We start from the raw sequence: 20317 nt of genomic DNA on the forward strand, positions 1-20317 counted from the left end.
AAGCCAAAAGAGGTAAGAATCTTTACTTTTCCTTTTCCTCGAACTTAGTTGGAGGGTATAACAAATCAGGACAGTAAAGATAAGATTGCTGAGATGGATGTGACTAAAATATAAAGGTCTTCTTTCAATAATTGAAACCGAGTGAGACAAAACAGTTTAAAAGCTGGACCACTAAATGGGTAAAATGCTTAAGCATTGGATGAGGTAGGATGGGCATGTATAACTTACGAATTGAGGAGCTTTGGGAAAGAAATGAGCTGATACTGGTAGGAAACGTTAGGATAGATAGACCTATGGAAACACTTATGGAATTTGTGTGAGCTGACACAAGAAACATTATGCTATCTGAGGACAGAGTCCCTGATAGGAATAAATGCTGAAATAAATGTCTTAAGATATGTTAGTTATTGTAATGATATTCTGATGCAACATCTAAATTACAATAAGTTGTTTATATCTGTATAGATATTGATGTATGATGATAACTTAAGCAAGCAAATGATTGGCAATAGCCATCCATACAAAACTTGTTGGCTAAGAAAACATGGATAAAAAGTATAAATGGATCATCAGTCAATGAAAAGTAAAACAGCAACTGCACAAAGACTTGTGCTATTAATTAAGAATAGAGAATGCCTGAGTAGCTCAGGCATGTCTTGAGTATCAACCAAGTTATAGTGGTATGCTAGAGCAAGTTCAATTTATTTCTACTCAGTAAGTTATAATCTTCTTTAACAGCTAGCAGCAACCCTTAGTGAGTTTCGTTCATGCAACAAATACATAAATCAACATAAATTATTCCAGCTACGAACACATGTTGTAAAATAATAAAAGAAAATTAAATTCTCCATTTCAAAGATAACAAACAAACATCCATAGTGTTATCAACTATAAAATTGATCAAGATTAAAAAATGACTATGAGTAGGAAATCACTAGTTACTTCTGCTTCATGTTGTGGAAGTACATCAAAGAAAATAGCCTGTCAGGTGTACTTTTCATACTTCTCAAGTTATATTATGAAACAACAGGAAAATATAATTCTCGCTCAGGCAAATCTGCAAATAACAAGTGCACTAAGACTACATAACATTAATATGCTTGTGTGCTCTGAGAAAAGAAAACATTAATTTACTTGTGCTAACACAATTATTGTCATAACACTTTCATACATGTCAACATGAAAGAGAAAAAGAGAGCTCACAGTATGCATCTTGACTTCCGTACTGGAGATCCTTCTTGCAAATTCATCTGAGTCTCTTCTAGCTTTCAGCAACTGAAGACAAAAGAAATGCAGTATTGGGAAGCAATTAGCGAAAATAAGCCAAGCTCATACTTGAAGGAAAAACCAGATGATTTACCATGTCATCATATTTTTTCCTAAGAACTTCTGCTTCAACTATTACTGCGTTCAGCTCTTCATTTTTAGACGTCAAATCATCTCTTTCACTTGTCACCATGAGAAGCTGACTCTTAAGATTCTGTCCAGTCAGACAATGTTATGTGGTGTATCATGAAACCAGCATAAGCAGGACTGAGATAAAGAAATTGGAAAGTTTTTTCTTTTCATGGTTATTGTAACAAGTGTACAAGAAAGATCTTCTAACAAAAAAGATCCTGTGTATGGGTTAAGACAGGTGAAACCTGGTAATCTTCTAACAAAAAAGATCCTGTATCCTTCTCCTCGACTTGAAGAGATAATTTATCTCTTTCTCTCGTAAGGATGATCAATTGCTCTTGCAATCTCTGCACCTCTCCATAAGCATGATGGTATTCCGATGACAGCAGCTCAAATTTTGACTTTAACTGAATGTGTATCAAAAGTTATATAAATTTACCTGAAATTGGAAGTAAACAAGTTGGATGCAGAAAGACTCACATTTTCATCTTCAGCACTGCCAGATACGCATTGTTTAAGCTCAATTCTTAACTGAGCAATCTCTGGAGGCTTTACTGTGCTGTGTAACAGAGAAAAATCATATGCTAATGCATTAAAAATCAATGACATATCTATTGATGGATAAATATATAGAATAGCAAAGCAGACACCACTATACATGCCTGGACAGCGAATTAACAAGTAAATAAATTTTAGTTCTTTGAATAGAAAGCTTCAACTATCAGAATATTGTAAAGGCTTTTGAAAAACTGGCTGACCCTCATCGACGTTTGGAAGCACGTTCAAAAATTGCTGGTCAAAGAGGGATATAGTGAGCAATGATGAACAGATAGGCCTCATTTGTTGCTAGTGTAAGGGCCAACCTACCGAGGGCACATCATGCAAGAAGTATGCATGTGTATTAATGCAATAGTGTAATGCATGATCATATAAGAGAAAAGAATACCAAAAATTATAAAGCACAGACATTACAGCGTACCAAGTGTCGAGACATTCCCCATACCATGCATTGGTACTGAACTTGTACAGTATGCCTTGTACCATCGGTTCGGTTTGGCATGGCGTGCCATGCCACCCTCTATAGACTAACTGCATATAAGGACCCTTTTTTGTCTATTTGCAGTTCAAGAGCAAAAGAATGAAGTTGTGACTTTGGAAAACACAAGGTACATCTTCCTACCTCCACCACACCCCTCCCTACCATTCCCGTTCACAAAATTATGGTGGGTCATACTCCAAAGTCCAACTATTATAACAACTGCAGAATATAACAGACCACTACCAGGAAAAGGAAAGCCTAAAAATGTACTACAACAATAAAAGGTCACTTTCAGATAAAGTTTCAGCAATTTAGTCAAAACTTGAAATAATATACAAAAATACAAAAATAAAAATAAACCAAGCCAAGATAGCATATATCACTTAAATTTCAAGTACTTTGTCTTGGTCAGAATTTTTTATGAATGGTTTTTAAAGTTTCCATCATGAAAGCTAAAACTATAAAATAGAGTCAATTTTTGCCACTGCCAGCTAAAAGCTATCCACATTGGATGTTCAATTTCCTCGGAAACTTCAAACTTTAGTATAAAAGCTAATCTATGGAGATTTTTGAGGATAGCCAAGCATTGATGAAAGACCTTGAACATTGGAGATTACTACAGCCAATAAGTAACATCGAGGATGTGAAACAGGGTGACGGCATATATGCAGTTGAGCATGTATCTTACCAAGAGAAGCAATCCACAAAATGATTAGTAACCACAGAAGCTGCTTATACTATCTCATAGCCCACAGGAGACCTAAGAGAAGTCACTAGCAGTGTGGTCTGGTATTGAAGCAAGCCTTCAGAGACGATACCGAAGTACTAAATAAACCTATGAAATGATCAAATAAACACTTAAAACTAAATTCCGCCAAGACTGGTGACAAAGTATTATGGCTAACAAAATGACCTGCAATGAAATTGTCTAGCAAAGTCAACTAGCTGCAAAGGTTGTAAGGCATGACGGATGAACTTGCAAGTACCATTTTCACCCCATAGATTCTTCTTAAGAGGTGCTATCCCTGCATTGGAGGTCACATATTTTCTACACGCGCATCCATACATTTAGAATGCCTGATCTTGATAGTAAGGCATCAAGATTTGGCCATTACTTAGGACATTTAGGTTGGCTACCAAATATTGGGAACTTCAAAGGTTGACCCCAATATTATTTCTTCCCCATCTCAGCCACCAGCTACAGTGCTCCAAATCATCCAAGCATGCTTACAGGTTAGGACCCAGATCATTCCTTGAAGCCTTCCCTTTTCCTCCTCTAGTGCTGCTTCTGGAAGTTTTATTGACAGTCTAAGTGCATGACTGAGTCTTGACGGAAACTAATGCTGCAATAGTGGAGGTTCTCTGCAACTGCACTATTGCGGCCATATATTAGAATGCATCTCCCCATTCACTGATATATCTCCACTAAGACATTCATGTCATTGTGCATGTAAATGTATGGAAATCATGTGGCAACTTTCAACAAGATGAAAGTAATTTGTACATTTAAGGCCTTGTGGTGGTAGTTTTGTCAGTTTATAGAGAGCTCTTCCATTATTAGTAGGAGCAGTAATGAAACTGAGTTCCATTTTAAGTTGATTAAGTGGGTGAAAACAACTAAAGATTGCATATATACTGAAGTCCTATAATGAAATGCTAACTCAGACTAGGAGCTTCATTGGGAAGAAAATAGGTTAATAAGGAAACCTAATAAGTTGAATCTGAAGTAGAATAAATTATAAAGCAAATTTATTGTGGCCAGTTGCCAGGAATATAACGCTCCTAGACTTCACTACTTTATCTCGCTCTTGAAAGAAGCAAGTTCACAAAAAGGAAAAAAGAAAAAAAAAATCCTTGCCCATTTACTGGAATTTTCAGAAGCTGATTCTGTTTTCATTTAGTGAATTGTTCTCTTTTCCTTGATAGATGATCCACAAAACTATAGAGTGATCTAAATAAGTAGCAGCACGGACATAAATAGTTATGATTAAACAGAGAACAAATAAGAGCATGTACTAATGATCATCACAAAATCCATGACCTTCCTTAAGATATGGGGTCAGACTTGAGGATGCCCCATGGAAGGATTGAATAGATCTTTACAACCAGCTATAGACCAGATTGGCAAAATGAACATGATTTTTTTTGCATTACAAAAAGAACAGAACTTTTTACTGAAAGCATAATAGGAAATGGCCAGAATTCTATGCATGCCAGTTCCAAATGGTAACAATAAATTATTGCCAAGTATTTGAATCAAGTAATGTATGTGCATATAAAAACCAGTTACATGGTTATATTTCAGATAATGTAGGCTGCATTTCCTGCAAAAGGTACAGATTAAAAGCTGACTAACCTGCACTCTCTCTCTCTTTCTGCATTTTCCTCAGAAAGAACCAATCTTTCCCTTAATACCCCACATTGTTCTCTGCAAGACTCCAATTCATGTTTCACCTATATTTTAGAATTGCCATGATAAGAATAATGTCTAGAAATGTCTACTGTAAGTTCACAGTCAATCAGGCAAATCTTGCATCTGTTATTTATTATGTTAAAAGAGAAATAACATGGATGCCAAAATCTAAAGAATGACATAATCCTAGAATTGTTACATAGAAGAAACATGCATAAGCAAACTGAGTCAGTATAGACATAAAAGTATCAAAGGGTCAGTTGCTAAATTCAACCACTGAAACATTACTAGTTGATTAGCAGTGATTCAGGTACACAATGACAGTGAGCTGCACACAAATACACACCCCAAACTATTAGCAAACCACCATTTACTTGATGAAAAGCCAACAAGGTTAATATTCTTATCTGCATCAAGACTTTTGAATTGGCAACTTCACATGGATTCTGTATATAAAATATAAGGATGAACGTACACATACATAGATATGAAAAGAGTCCAAAAGCTGTTGTTTCAAGAAGGAGATGGCAACAAATGAGATGCATAATCTCAACGACCTGCCTATTCGATCTGATAGAACAAGCACCTCCAGAAGCCAAAAAAACATTAAATTAACTACAGTGATAATCCATCCAACAAGTCTATTCCTCCAAGCGATAGCCAATTCTTCTTAGAGTCAACCTTCACCAGACCCCATTACCACTAGTTGACCGTAGAATTTAACATTACTGCACAAACAAGCTATAGTAACTTGCCTGCCACAGCACCTCCACCAGACCATTATGATCTTAATTGTTCATTGCTTGTATCTGTTTGTCAAAAGGGGTTTTCTACTATGATCCCAGTTAAAAATGATCTTGCTAATGAACTGTATCATTTCCCTAAGAGTTGATAGGCAAAGAACAACAGCTACATTCATGATACCAGTGCAAAATGTTAACCTCAGAAAAAGCAATAGTATTCACCACGAAGATTAATCTTTCCATATATGACCATGAACAAACATATTGCATCTCTCATGGAGGCCATATTATTAGGATAAAAATCAAATATGAAAAAATTTCTTAATTAGAAGTTATGGTTCCAGGTGTCAAAAGTGACTTCCACTATTTTAATCCTACAAAGATTGCCATTAATCAGGATCCAATTGTTAAAGAGATAAGAACAGGTGTTAACAGCTGTGAGTGAACAGAATAAAAAATTGCCTTTAAGATCAGTATGACTACTCTTATAGACTATTAGGAGTACATAAACTAAGATCTGTTAGACTAGGATCTGTTGTGCTGGTACCGGGCACCGTACCGATTGCCCGATGGCATGAGTCGATACGGGCCTGCGCCATGCCATGCCATGCCAAGCCTGTATTGACACAGGAGACCTGGAAGAGAAGAAAAGAGAGAGAGAGCGGGGGAGGGAGAGGGAGAAGGAAGGAGGCCGGCGCTGGTTTTCATGATTCTTAAGTGAAGTCCGCCGGCCTCCCTTCCTCTCCCTCCCTCCCCCGCTCGCTCTCTCTTTTCTTCTCTTTCCTTCTCCTTCTCCTTCTCCGACGACGGCGTTTCAGTTTCTTTGCCAGAACCATCCCGGTAAGCCGCCGGTATGGCTCAGAAAGCTCCGAACAGGATGGTTTGAGACGGTTCCGCCAACCTTGTTCTAGACCATAAAGAATGAATATAACGAAAACATGAATCCTAGGATCTTCTCTTAGGTCTCCACCTCTAATGTGATTCCAATAGGTTTCAGATTCAAAGTTCAAAAAGAAATTATTGCGGAGAACAATAAAAATGTGTTTGTAGTTCCTGACTACTTGCTCATGAGAAAATTTTCATCCCTCCAAACTCCAAAGCCTCCACTGCTGCAGAAAATATCAGGTTCAATGTAGCAAATTGATGTCTCTTCATAGATATACAAACTGTCAGCTATAAAGTTAAATTTAATACTCCATCAACATGGTGAGTTGATAGATACAGAATATCCAAAGCCCTGGGGTCAGCTAGCCGATGATCTAATGCTGAATTCCCAGCTCAGCTTATGCGATGATCGGGAATATTCTCTTCAACCAGCATTCTTGCTTGACACTGAGAAAAGGTAACCAGCCATATAGGCTTTCTTTCCGCCAAATGAGCGTGGCGTACTCCTGCTCGAATCGGAGTTTGAAACCAAACTTATCCTCAGGAGGATAGACGGGGGGATTCAGGTGATACCCAATGTAGATCTAACTTTGTATTCAATTATGAGATCCGGGCAGTCCAAAAGGGACCACCACGGCCCATCTCTTCTTGATGTTGACCTAACATGGATTAGCAATTCAGAAAGGTCTCATCCTGATCTTGCAAAGGATCAGTAATAGATATGTGTACTCGAGGACCAGTAGAGAGAAAAAACACTTTTGTCTCTCAGCAGTTAAGACCAGCTAGTCCTTTATGTATATGCCATTAGATATGCTAAAGATAAGCAAGGAAATTCTCTGAAAACTATTAGGTTTTAGAGTATTTCTTACCATCAGGGTATAGCTACTTTTGGATTGTCACCATATCAAGTTTAATACTGTAACTGAGGCAAAAACTATGTAGTTATCTATGCATGCCTTAAAGGCCTCACAACACATACTTCCACTCATTGTGACGCATTCCTAGGTTGCCCACAAAACTTAAGAGTTAAGATCATTACTAATTACAGTCATCAAACACTATATACATGCTTCAAACACTCATCGAAGCCAAAACTGATCAAAAGGTTGACTATAGATTTCCGTGAAATGACAAATAATTGCATGGTGGTTGCTCAAAGGATTCCAGGTCCATACTAAAAACCATGTCACACACTTTATCCTCAATTATTTCTGCCAACATGCATCCTTTTTCCTAAGTCACATCAACTTGTTCATTCTACTTCATTTTATACATTTGGACCCTCTTAAATGCCCATTCTTAATGAATACATATTGCAGGCCTTGCAGTTGCTTTATAGAATATTTCATTCAGCCTTAAGTGTGAACTTTCAAACACCACAAGAAGCAACTCTCCACTACATCCACTTTACTCTGATACTACTAAATCTGTCTGCTCGTTTCTCCATTCTTATGTCTCATAGATCCAAGATAACAAAAGGACTTTCCTTGGCAAGTTGTATTACAATCTGGTACATATATCCAACATAGTCTGCCAAAGCTGAATCAACAATGTGATTGTGAAAGTTATTATACCAATTTTGTAAAACCTGATTCTTTGAACCCTTGCCAGCTAAAGAAAATGATTTTACTCAAGTGCTTCTTGGCTATCAAATTTGACCAAACCCTCATTGTTGTCAATATCTCCACTAATATTACATTGTAATTAGTTTACTTAAGTTTAGGCTTTTTTCAAAGCTTTCCCATACTTTAGTTTCATGTTTAACACTCTTGATCGAACAATGACAACATATTATCTGCAAATGACGTATCTATCAATTTTGCACATCTCTTGAAAAATAATAGGAATAGAACTTACACTTTCACATTAGGAAAAAAGAAATCATGTGCATCAATTTGAATAAAGTGTTTTCCCCAAGGTACGCTAAACCGATACTGGTAGACGTATCGATAGCCTACCGGACCGGTTCGAGACCGGTTTGTACCGAAACCGGTCCGGTATGAACCGGTCTATGTTTTTGTTTCTTTTTTTTTTGGTTCGCGTCCGCGCGGACGCGCCAGAGCTGGCGGCATTTGTGGCCCGCGCGAGGCGGGGAAATCGCGCACGGGGCGACTCCCAGCATGGGGAATCGAGTCCGCATGCCATGAAAGCGCGCCGCGCGCGGTTGAACCGCGCACAGAAAAACATGGGGGGAACCTCATGCGGGTGCTCTGCCCCGAGGGAGTGCTTTCGGGCCACGTGCTCTCACACCACAGCACGTGCTATGGTTAAAAAAAAAATGTATCGGTACGAACCGGCCGGTACGGACCGGTACAAGACCGGTACGCAGCTGGTACGTATGCGTACCGATCGATACCAGCCCAAAAATAGTTGGAACCGGTACCCGAACAGCTAGAACCGGTATCCATGCTGTCTGGGTACCGGTTTCAGGCCGGACCGGTTCGGCAGACCATGGTTTTCACTCTATATTCTATATTTGTCAATTTCAAACATGTTCTTTTTTTAGGTTTAAAAAAAAGAGAGACCATCCATCTATAACCTGCAGCAATAGATTTTAGTTAACTATCATAAAGAGTTGAAGTATAATATTTAATGAGACAAGGTCAAAGAAACATATTGGTGCAAAATGATCTATTGGAAGATTAACCTCAATGATACAAAGAGATCACTTGAAATTTAGTGGAAGTATTAGGAAAACAGAGAAGAATGACAAGAACCCATGTTCTAGAAAATTTTCTTTCTTCCTTCAGGAAGATATACGAAGTGATCGTGCCATGGGTCTTCAAATAATTATTTCCAATACACAAAGTGATCATTGCTTGTGTCTTCACTTGAACTATAATGTTATAAATAAAGTTTAGCTTTGAGATAGAATATCTTTAGTTCAGGAGGATAAATTTTACACAGTAGACATGTTACTCTCATGTTCCATTTTTTTTGTTTTAGAAGCTTTCCCGTTGTTCTCCTATGGACAAAAATGATAAATTAATTAAAATGTCCCTTCATCTTTTAATAGATTTCACAATGATATCCCAATAGTTAATAGAATATCCATTTTGTATTCCACAGCTACAGTGAAGCTACAGTTCCCATTCTATTTCAGCATTAAGAATGTTCTTGCTTGCTCAACAAAGCTAACTCAAGCTAATAGATTTACTATACTTGACCCTAGAGTGAAACAAATTTGATGGACCAGGGCTTAAGGTGATGCTCATAAGTCATATCTAAGAATACCTTTGATAGTTTTTCTGATAACTTGAAAATCTCATCATTGGATATCTTTAATCTCTCATTGGCCTCAGTGAAAGCTTTCTCCTTGGCTGACCATGTTGACTTTTCAGCCTCCACTTCGAGAAGGGCATCTGTAAGTTGCTGCATATCAAATGAGAATAGTTAGGCGCTATATAAAAATATATGAAAGCAGCATTCCTCTCTGAGGTACTTGGAAGGATCTGATCACCATTGCCATCTCTTCTTTCTCTTTGTACAGTGAATCAAGAGAAGCTTCCAATTTCTTGGAAAAGGATTCAGATTCATGCAACCTTTGTGTCTGCAAAATGTAGCCTATGAATTATTTGCATGAAAAAGAAAAACTAATTGAGAAAAAAGCACACTGACAATAATAAGAATGAAGAAGCTTTGCTCCAATAAATTTGAGGAGATACAATCAAGCATACCACAACAGCGACCTCCTCGTTTAACAATTTAATTTTGCTATCTGCTTCATTCAATTTGTCAGAAAAAGATTCTAGTTCTGCGTTCAAGAAGTCATTGCTTGCAAAGGCTTCTTCCTTTTCTCCAATTGCACTTATCAAAGCTTCTTTTAAAGAAGCAATTTCAGCCTCCATCTCAAAAGCGTGCACTTCGAGCTTTTGGTAGTCTTCCTAAAAGCTCAACATGAAATGTCCAAAAAAATATTGATTAAAATTTTGACTGAAGATAGATTGCATGAATACAAGGGAGCAAGCATGAGTATTAGCAGAAAGACTGAGGCTCCACAATCAACCAAGATAAGCAAGCCTCATCCTGAGTGTTCATTTACAAAAATAACCATCACTAATAGTTCTCATCAACCTTGTCATGGTGGCTGTGTGCTTGGACACTAGACGTATCTGAGGCCACCATGAATGGTTTCCCACACACAAACACTACAAACTTCGATATTGGATCAAGATTAAAATCTATGCAGCCAGATCCTTATAACATGATGGGGCCATGAGACTTGCACCAATCTAAAATCAGATGTATGTACAAACCATGACGCACATCCATTAAAATACAAAAAATCATAACTCCACTATCAAACATACCACAGGATCCTAACATAAAATATAATTTTCTTATACTTCTCATATAAAAAACATGCCGATGCTAATGTGGAAGTGGGATATATCAACTGCACCTTCTCAAAAAATCAAATTGAACTATAAAATATTGAATAATTGTTCCCAAAAGGTTATTTTATCCAAAATGCTATACCCAATCTCAAGCCTTTCAGTAAGCTGAACAACCATGGAAGCTCAACAATTTCTACTATTGGAGTTAAAACAACAATGATATGCATTTTTTATTTTTTATGTTTTATTTATGACTTCAGTATATACTTTACTGAGTTTGGTATAGATTTTGTAGGTTATAATATACAGTTGAAGCGTTCCTAATTGTCAGTGAGCACTTGAACAAAATGTACACCATGTGTACCTCGAGACATCTTATGATATTGATAATACAAATGAAGTCAAAGATGATCTGGTGACTGTATTATGTTTCCGGGGCAGTTGCTGGCAATAGACTAGGGTGCTCGGATATTGTCAGATAGCCTTAGGTTACTCCAATAATGAGTACCACCAAAAGCCATCATGGCACTTTTAAAAACTGCAGGAAGAAATTAGTAGTAACTTCTGTAACATCATAGAAGGTATATCAGGTTAAAGCTTTCAGAGCTGACCAAAATAAACCTTAATACTAGAATACTTCAAAACACAAAAAGGGAACTTCATCACATAAACCTACAATACTCAAATAGCTTCTTCCTCAGCAAACCCTCAGTCTATTGTCCTTATTTGAACAGAAGTGAAAAAGGGAAATACATGTATATCATATCCATAATCTAAATTTTTTATTATAAAATGCTTACACCGGTCGTTTTGTACAGATGATGGATATAAATTTGGGTTGTTGGCCTCCAATGCAGCTGATATTTATATTTATACTTAACTCTTGTTCTTAGAGAACATAATTAACAAAGTCTGACTGAAAACAACACTATCTGTTTCATTTGATGCGTTGAACATTAAATTACTTATTACTTTCAAGAAAATCTACTCAAACAATATAAGGAACATAAGTGAGTTCCAACAGCCACAACAGCTGAAATAATATATACTGCTGGAGAATATACCAACTAGCTAGCCTTTACGCTTGATATGTTTTGTACTATTTTGAGAAACAGATCATGATTAAATTACAAATCTGTTGCAAAATGAATTTGGGTAGCCTTGCCCAACAAGCTCAACAAGTCTTTTGCTGGGTGAACAAAAATATTGGACTAATGTACCATTTCATATGTAAAATGACAGATCACAGACCTATAGAACAATTTCAAGATTCAGTCCTACCATTCGAGATCAGTAAACCTCACCTGGAGAGCTTGCTCGACTGCACTGTTAACTCCTTTTGGCTTAGTAAAATCAGTTGATTTTGACTCACGCCTTCTATCAATGAGAGAATCACGCTTCCGAATATCACGATCAAGAATAGCCCTCTGACTTTGCAAGTGTTTTATCTCCCGTTCAGCTTGTGCTTTCTCACTCTGTGGACAGATTTTTTTTTGGCAACATAAACAGGTCAACACCAAGCAAATGATTGGAAAAGGAGTAGAGAGAAACGGCAGGGGCTAAAAAACCTCAAGTTTTATTTTATCCTTGATGGCATTCTTGAGCTTGGACTCTGTGTCTTTCAACTTCATTTTGGTCTTCTCAAGCTCCTTTCGCAGGCTTTCCTTTTCCTTTGTTAAACAAGAAGATGATAAACATGATACTTCTTTCTGGAGACCAAGGACTCGACAGAGGAGCTCATCCTTCTCCAAATCATGTTGAAGATCATGCTCCTGACAAATCATCAAAAACCTTACCATAGCACAATTTTCTCAAAGAAAAGAAATGAGGATAAATAGATAGTCACTAACAGCCATAGCCTTCTCGCGGTTATCCAGATCAGATTTAAGCTCCTGGATTTGTTTCTGTTGATCAACAGATTGATTGTGCAAGAGGTTCTGCATTGAGCCAAATCATTGTGTCAAGACCTAAAAATTTCGTTTAACAAGTAATGAGCCAAATCTCGAGATATTTCAATTACACCTTTTCTAGCTCAAGTTCATCAATTCTTTTCCTCATAAATCTGCATACTTTCTCATGCCCGCTAATGATGGACTTGAACCGCACCACATCTTCACTAGCAAATGACTTGAGTTCCTTCATAACATGAACAAGGTTAAGATAAACATAAAACCTGGAAAAGCATGCAAGATAGACCTCTAAGAAATTTTTAGATAGCTAACACAACCAAATTGGCTATATTGATAATGTGAAGCTATAGACAAGAAAAGGTAAACTGGGAATGACAGGGGGAACACAAAGATTAGGTGGACTATATTGAAAAGTTCATGCCATAAACAACACAAACCTTTGAGAAGCTTATGAAGAAAGCAATGCCAGCTTCTGTCATGAAGCTAAGAACATGGAGAAAGAAAGCAACTTTATTTCTCTTAGCAGGAACAGTTGTATGCGACTTAATTACATCTAGGATCACAGAAGTCAATCACTGTGCCCTAACAGGGACATGCATGTTCTAAACCACTGCTCTCTCTTGATAAGACCTCAAACCATTAACTCACAATTTTGTACCAAACCATTTATTCTTATGCATGATCAGAATTGTGCACCTCCTAGAAGATAACAATGTTAATCAACATGCATCATATATGTAATCTTATGTATCAACACAAGTTAAAACAGCATGTTCAACAGATTTTCCCAAATTTAGTAGCAGTAATGAAAATTAGAAAACCAGAACTAGCACAGAACAAAAGCTACAATGTCCAATGATGTTAACAATTTGGCCTCTTAGTTGATCTGAGCAACAGAAATATGAAGGTAAGCATGTAAGAGCTAGTACCTATTATTAAAAAAAAAAACAAGAGGGTAACTACAATTCAAGATGTTTCTTAAACATCAGGATCAAACTTGAAGAGTTATCAATCATTAGAATCTCCAAAAGAAAAACGTCCTCAGCACATCTGATGTGGTGCAAAGGCACCAGGAAGGGAGCGAGGGAGAGAGGGAGGGAGACAGAGACGGAGAGAGAAAAGACAAGAGAAAGAGAGAGAGAGCTGACAGCAGGTTCCAGATGTCTGAACCTTCAGATGGCACTGAGCTAGCCATCCAGAAGTTGATCGCATGCCAGCATCAGTGTTTGTCAGGAAATAGTGCAAATTCAATGCCAAAACAACTGATGATGGATGACCAGCCATCAAAATATCCAAATGGTGCCCCTTTCCACCATCAGAAACAAAAGTACAGCAACAAGTTGCCGATGAAGAGCAAGCCCATTAGGAGAAGAATTAGTAAATCTGACAAGACTTTCCTTGCCATGTAAAATTTCTAACAGCGCAAGTTATATGATCATAAACCTGATTCTATGATCAGAAACCCGAATCTGCCATAGTGCTTAGTCCCAGAAATTTGTTTCGAAGTAGAATTTCCTCCTCATGTTATTTCAAAAGTTAAAACTTAAGGAAGAGTTTGAAAGCACCCATCAATCTCAATGTAAATGGTCCTACAGCCAATGAATGCACATGTACTCTTCATATTTTTACACATCAATAATTTTCTTCTCCTTAGTTCTTCTCAAATCTCTTGCACTACGTGATGCTGCATGATAAATTCATGGTGCATATGGAGTCAAAAAGGGGAGCTTGGTACAATGCCAGATAACTTTGAACAAAGCGCTATGAAGACCTAAGGTGTGACATTGAAGGTTCAATAGGATGTGAGATCCGATGCCTTCAATTATCTTGAATCATTAGTTTATTTATAAAATCCTAAAAATACATTACTTTTATTCATTGATTTTGCATTTTTTACTTCCAATTAGTTTCTCGTTTCTTTTGTGATTTATTTTCATGGTGTTTCTTCTGATCACACTGCAAGATAAGAGATCCGTACCATTACGTACATTAACATCAGGGGACAGCTGAAAATTTTGAATATATTAAGAAGCATTCAAGAACCCCCCCCCCCCCCCCCCCCCCCACAAAAAAAAAAAAAAAAAAAAAGAAAAAAGCAGCTTGAAAGCTAGTTCTCCAGGGATTTCGACCTTCGTTTTTCGGGAGAATGAAATAGGGGATCTTTGACTTTCCGGTAAGGAAAGATATGGGAACTCATTCATTAGGAAGTCATAGCACAAAGCTAAATGGTAAGAATGATTTATAAACCATTTTGATCAATCTAGAATGAAACACCTTGACACTAGAAATTGTTGCCTTCAATGACCTATTGAAAACACCAGTAACAAGCAAACTTGCATTATGGCAGCAAATGACTGGTAAAATACTGAAATATAACCAACAAACCTTGTCCTACTGACAAGACACCAGCTTCAAGCATAATTATTTGCATTCTTTTAGAACAGGGGAAAAAAATTCTTCAAATCCTAGCCATAATGTTGCATAAAAGTTTTATCACATCCTCCTCCTCTTTATGGACCCTTCTGGGCAAGTCCAAGCCTCTATGCCAACTACGATCTCCATAGCTACATTGCACATGCCAATATCATTTCTCAGCTGTTAATGACTTCCCTACGTTGGTTAAAGAATGAGCTTCCTCCAATAGCATACCTAAGATATTACACTGGAAACATCATATCAGCTGTCATTAAGAACTACATATGTCATCTTTCTCGACTCTTTACCTTTAACTTCATCAGGCAATTTAGAAAAATCACATTAGAAGACTGTTGTAGTGGTATTATACAGGCTATTGGAACGTGCCTCTTTTAAAGATTTGTAATCTCATTTAAAATGAAAAAATAAATTGGTATTTTGACCTCGTTGACCAAGTTTAAACAATTCTAGTTTCCAGGTCATGAGTCCAGGGTTTGATCATTGGTCAACCATGAGTCGACCACTAGATGACGGTTGAGGTAATTTTAACCCGATTACTTGCAATCTCTTTTCATGCCTGCATGGAATAACAAGAAATGTAAATTCTTGGTGTTAAAACCCTTAATCTTGCATCAAAAAAAAAACTCAGGACCCTAACCTTAGATTAAGATAATTGTAGAAAGGATATGGGAGAGGGAATGAGAAACCCTGAATTAGGAAATTCATCTTTGCTAACTCAAATACAACTAACTAAAATGTATTTCATATTTTCTGCATAACAAAAATCAGAAAAATGTCACCAAATTTAAGGCACATTATAGAGGACATTCTCTTTAGAGTAAATGTTTCACCCTAGCTTAGTGCAGACAATTTTGTGGTGGTTTACCGGTTTTGAACCCAAGATACAACGAACTAGTTCCAGATAGCCTTAATGTGCACTTTAATAATACAAATCAAGGGTGAACTTTATCTAGTCAAGCACAAATGCTTATATAAATAGTACAAAGAAAAAGCCTAATATCAGTGGGACAAAATGGGTACTCTCACAAACTTCTCATAATGTGTGCCTAGGATACACAATGCCTCAACGGGTGGTTTAAGAGTTTTAAGAGTATCCCACCATGCAACTCTTTCATAAAGGGCTGCACCATTTCATAATTAAAAGTCGGAAGAAGATTGGATTCAACTCCTGGTATGATGGCCACCATATATCCTAGAGATGTGTCCCTTTGAGACCTCCAAAATAAATTTAACACAAAACATAATAAAATTATGAACTACAACTAATCCAGCAAACATGTCAATAGAAACATATCCCAGATACCCTAGCATCATGAGTATAAAAAGAAGGTATCATTTTGAGGAGTGAAAACTAAAGACTGATTAAGCATATCTACATTTTTCAAATGATTAATGATAGTATTTTTAAAACAATAAATTATGGGTCAAAAACATTAGCTTCAAGGGAGGGCGAGAAATGTAAATTATTAAAGAGCGTCTCAATGCACGGGACCCCCACAATTGCAGGGTCTAAGAAGGGTCAAATGTATGCAACCTTACCCTCATGTGCGCAGAAATTGTTTCCGTGTTTTGAACCCATGACACCAGTGTTTGCTGAACCGACCTGTACCGGTCGGTTCAGCCCGTATCGGACCGGTGCCAGTCGGCACCGGTCCGGTACGGGGGTGGAAATCGGTTCCGACCCAAATTGGGTCGGAACCGGTCGGTTTTTGCCTCGTACCGGTGCGAACCGAGCGGTTCGCACCGGTTCGAGGCAATGGGGGGCAGCGCGTAGCTATTCGAGGCAATAGGGAGCAGCGCATGGCCGTAGCCACGCACTAAGTGCCAGCGCTGTGGCACTTTCGAAAGTGCCACAGTGCCTTAACGGGTGGTTTTTTCGGATGATTTCCACCCTGCCACGCGCTGTGGCACCATCAAAAGTGCCACAGCGAAGAGTAAATGGCGGCATTTGAAAGTGCCATACGCTTTGGCACTTTCAAAAGTGCCACAGCGCTAGCCATTTACTTCACCCGTAGCGTGGTTATCTTAGCATTTGTTCGGCTATAAAAGCCGAACAATTCATCAGCCAAAGCCAGAAATAAGATGAAAGGAAAGGCAGAGACAAAGGAGGAGGAAAAGAAGAGAAAGGCAAAGACAAAGGCGTGAAAAAAATTTAGAAAGGTCAGAGAGCGTCGTTTTTCTTCAAGAAAAATCCAGCAAAAACTAAATAAGGTAAAATTTTTTTTCCCTACATTGTTTTTTTAATATTTCATTTAAATTGCTTAAAAAAATTAAGTCAAAAATTGCCAAAAAATAGGAAATGATTAAATGATTCCATTTCGTCTTGAATTTTTTATATGTTGTCGATATATGAACGATGTTAATGGTGACATTAACTTTTATTTTTACAGAATTAATATAATTTATAATTTAATTAAAAAATTTTAAAATTAATTTTTAATTAAAAATAATTTAAAATTTAAAAAAAATTAATGTGGTCGTAGGAATGGAGCCATCAAGGAGAGGGCAACTCCAAGAGCGTAATATTAGCTGGGAGCATGGGAAGATGCTCAATAAACGGCACCAGTTCCAATACAATTATTGCCACAAGTGCTTTAAGGGAGGAGGGGTAACCAGATTAAAGCAGCACCTAGCCGATAATTCTCGTGAGATATCTGCGTGCTCGGAGTGCCCACCGAACATCCGTCAGCTGATGAGGAAAAATTTCGCTGAGATCAAAGCAACCAAGGAGAGGGCTGCGAAGCAGAAAGCGGAGGTGGAATGCCAAGCTGCAGAAGCACCTTCCTATCACTTCATGGAATCACAGGAGGTCGAGGGTCCAGATAAGGAGGAGGCACAGATCCAGGCTGCCATGCGGGCGAGTCTGGATGATCAGTGGCAGCAGGAGGAGGTGGCGAGGCATCAGGCTCGATTTGGGCCCTCGTTTTTCGAGTCAGGCGCCGGTTCTGGTGGAAGCAAACAAGATCCAAAGTTTCAAAGGACAACCTCAATCAGGGAGGGCGAGGGCAGAGGACGTGGCCGGATTGCATCTATCCTGCATGGTTTTGGTAGCTGAAAGAAGTCTTCTGGAGGGATTCCACCAGGAGCGTCAATCCATGATGTAGATCTGCATGCCTTCCCCAGGAGAGATTCGAAGCAGCAAAGGATAGACACAATGTGGAAGAAGGAGAAGAAGAAGGATATGCGGCGAGCTATTGGATCTTGGTTCCACTTCAGCCACATCCCAGCGAATGCTGCAGACAATACATACAAGTCTGCCATTTCCGCCATACAGTCTGCCGGTCCTGGTGTCGATCCTCCAGACCCGAAAGACATCTACGGTGAGCTTTTTGACAACAATAAGGAAGAGCTACAGAATTGAATTGGCTCATATAAGAGCAAGTGGCCCACATGTGGGCTTACTCCGATGTGATGGTTGGACCGGTCCGACAAAGCGGGCCATCATCAACTTTCTGACATACTGTAATACGGAGACCTTCTTCCACAAGTCAGTTGATGCTTCGGATAAGGTGCACAACGCCTCATACATCCTCAGACTTATGGAGGAGGTGATTGATCAGATTGGAAAGGAGAATGTCGTGCAGGTCGTCACTGACAATGGGCCGCAATATAAGTTGGCTGGGGAGGTCTTGATGGAGCGGCGACCACAAATTTTCTGGACCCCATGTGCTATACATTGCATCGACCTCATCCTGATGGATATTGGAAAGATCCGTAGGATGCAACATATAGTGAAGATAGCCCAACGCATCACCAGGTATATTTATAGCCATACTTGGGTTCTTTCATTAATAAGAAAGTATACATGAAGAGAGATTTTTAGACCAGGAGTCACACGGTTTGCTACGAACTACGTTGTACTTAATAGCCTTATCGAGAAAAAAGGAGCCCTACGTCAGATGTTTGTCAGTTCCGAGTGGCAGAAAAGTAGATATGCCCAGGCCAGCACTGAAGGAAGCAGGATGGAAGACTTGGTAAGCAGACAGTCATTCTGGCAGCAGGCCAATGCGATAGTCAAGGCTATCAAACCATTATATGAAGTGCTGCGGGCCATGGATAGCGAGAGGTACCCTCAGATGGGCTTTTTGTATCACATGATGAAGAAGGCAAAGGCTCAGATCATGGAGGCAAATGTAGCCCATGCCCACGAGTACATCAACATCATTGAGCGGCGGTGGGAAGCCCAAATGGGTAGAAAATTGCATCTAGCAAGTAAGCAATAATATTGATAATTATACTGATTGATATATTTGTATAATTATACTAAGATGGTGTCATCTATGTGCAGCATACTACCTGAATCTCCAATTCCAGTACGAGAGTGGAATTGGTATAGATGATGAACTTTTGATGCTTTGCATAATGTTATTTATAAGATGGAGCCTGATCCAGAAGTCGCCGCGTCATGTATAGAAGAAGTAACTATGATTTAGTAGCATATGTAGATATATCGGATCTTATATTATTAACATACTACAACAAGCTTCTTTTCACAGATCAAATTATTTAGAGAGGGCAGCCACAGCTTTGGACAACGACCAGCTGTCGTGAGCAAGACAACTATGAATCCAGCTACAATACAAATCTGCAAGACATTTTTGCAGCTGAATTATCTTCAACTATGAGGCCATCATATATGTAAAATATAATTATCTTCAATATTTTTGCAGCTGAATGGTGGATTCATTTTGGCGGATCCGCAAAAAATCTTAAGCGGATAGCTATCCGGATTCTCTCCCAAACGGTCTCCTCGAGTGGCTGTGAGTGCAACTGATCCACCTTCGCCCTCATCCACAGCAAACAGAGGAACCGTTTGACATAAAAGCGCCTCAATAACCTAGTTTATGTGCACTACAATCTACGGTTGAGGCTAAAATGCATTCAGGAGGAAGTGGAGCTCAAGTATGCAGATCCCATCTATAAGACTTTTACATATGACGATGATAATCCTATGCTCGACTGGCTTTAGGCCCAGCAGCAAGAGCCCGAGCTAGATAACCAGGATCGCCTCGACGACAAGCCAGCATCATAGCCACCGAGGCTATGGTCGATCCACAGCAATGGCCTGAGCGCAACATTCCACACACTCCTACAGCTGATAGGACGTGGCTAGAGGGGAGCCAGTCACCTCATGACTGGTACGACGCTCCCGTTCA

At 38.6% G+C, this 20317-nt stretch overlaps 1 protein-coding gene across 2 annotated transcripts in view; it reads right to left on the minus strand.

Annotated features, from left to right (window-relative positions):
* Positions 1–20317, minus strand: part of LOC103721770 (kinesin-like protein KIN-7I) — a 37130-nt gene that overhangs the window by 1213 nt on the left and 15600 nt on the right. For both annotated transcript variants that reach the window (XM_039126445.1, XM_039126447.1), the window contains 12 exons: positions 12838–12951; positions 12666–12752; positions 12384–12587; positions 12120–12290; positions 10156–10362; positions 9939–10028; positions 9713–9850; positions 4794–4891; positions 1879–1957; positions 1644–1805; positions 1361–1480; positions 1204–1275 (listed from right to left, as the gene is read on the minus strand). In XM_039126445.1, coding sequence (XP_038982373.1) covers positions 1204–1275; positions 1361–1480; positions 1644–1805; positions 1879–1957; positions 4794–4891; positions 9713–9850; positions 9939–10028; positions 10156–10362; positions 12120–12290; positions 12384–12587; positions 12666–12752; positions 12838–12951 — 1542 coding nt within the window. The remainder of the gene's footprint in view (positions 1–1203; positions 1276–1360; positions 1481–1643; positions 1806–1878; positions 1958–4793; positions 4892–9712; positions 9851–9938; positions 10029–10155; positions 10363–12119; positions 12291–12383; positions 12588–12665; positions 12753–12837; positions 12952–20317) is intronic.

Source organism: Phoenix dactylifera, chromosome 1, assembly GCF_009389715.1.
Source record: "Phoenix dactylifera cultivar Barhee BC4 chromosome 1, palm_55x_up_171113_PBpolish2nd_filt_p, whole genome shotgun sequence".
Classification (NCBI taxonomy): Eukaryota; Viridiplantae; Streptophyta; class Magnoliopsida; order Arecales; family Arecaceae; genus Phoenix; species Phoenix dactylifera.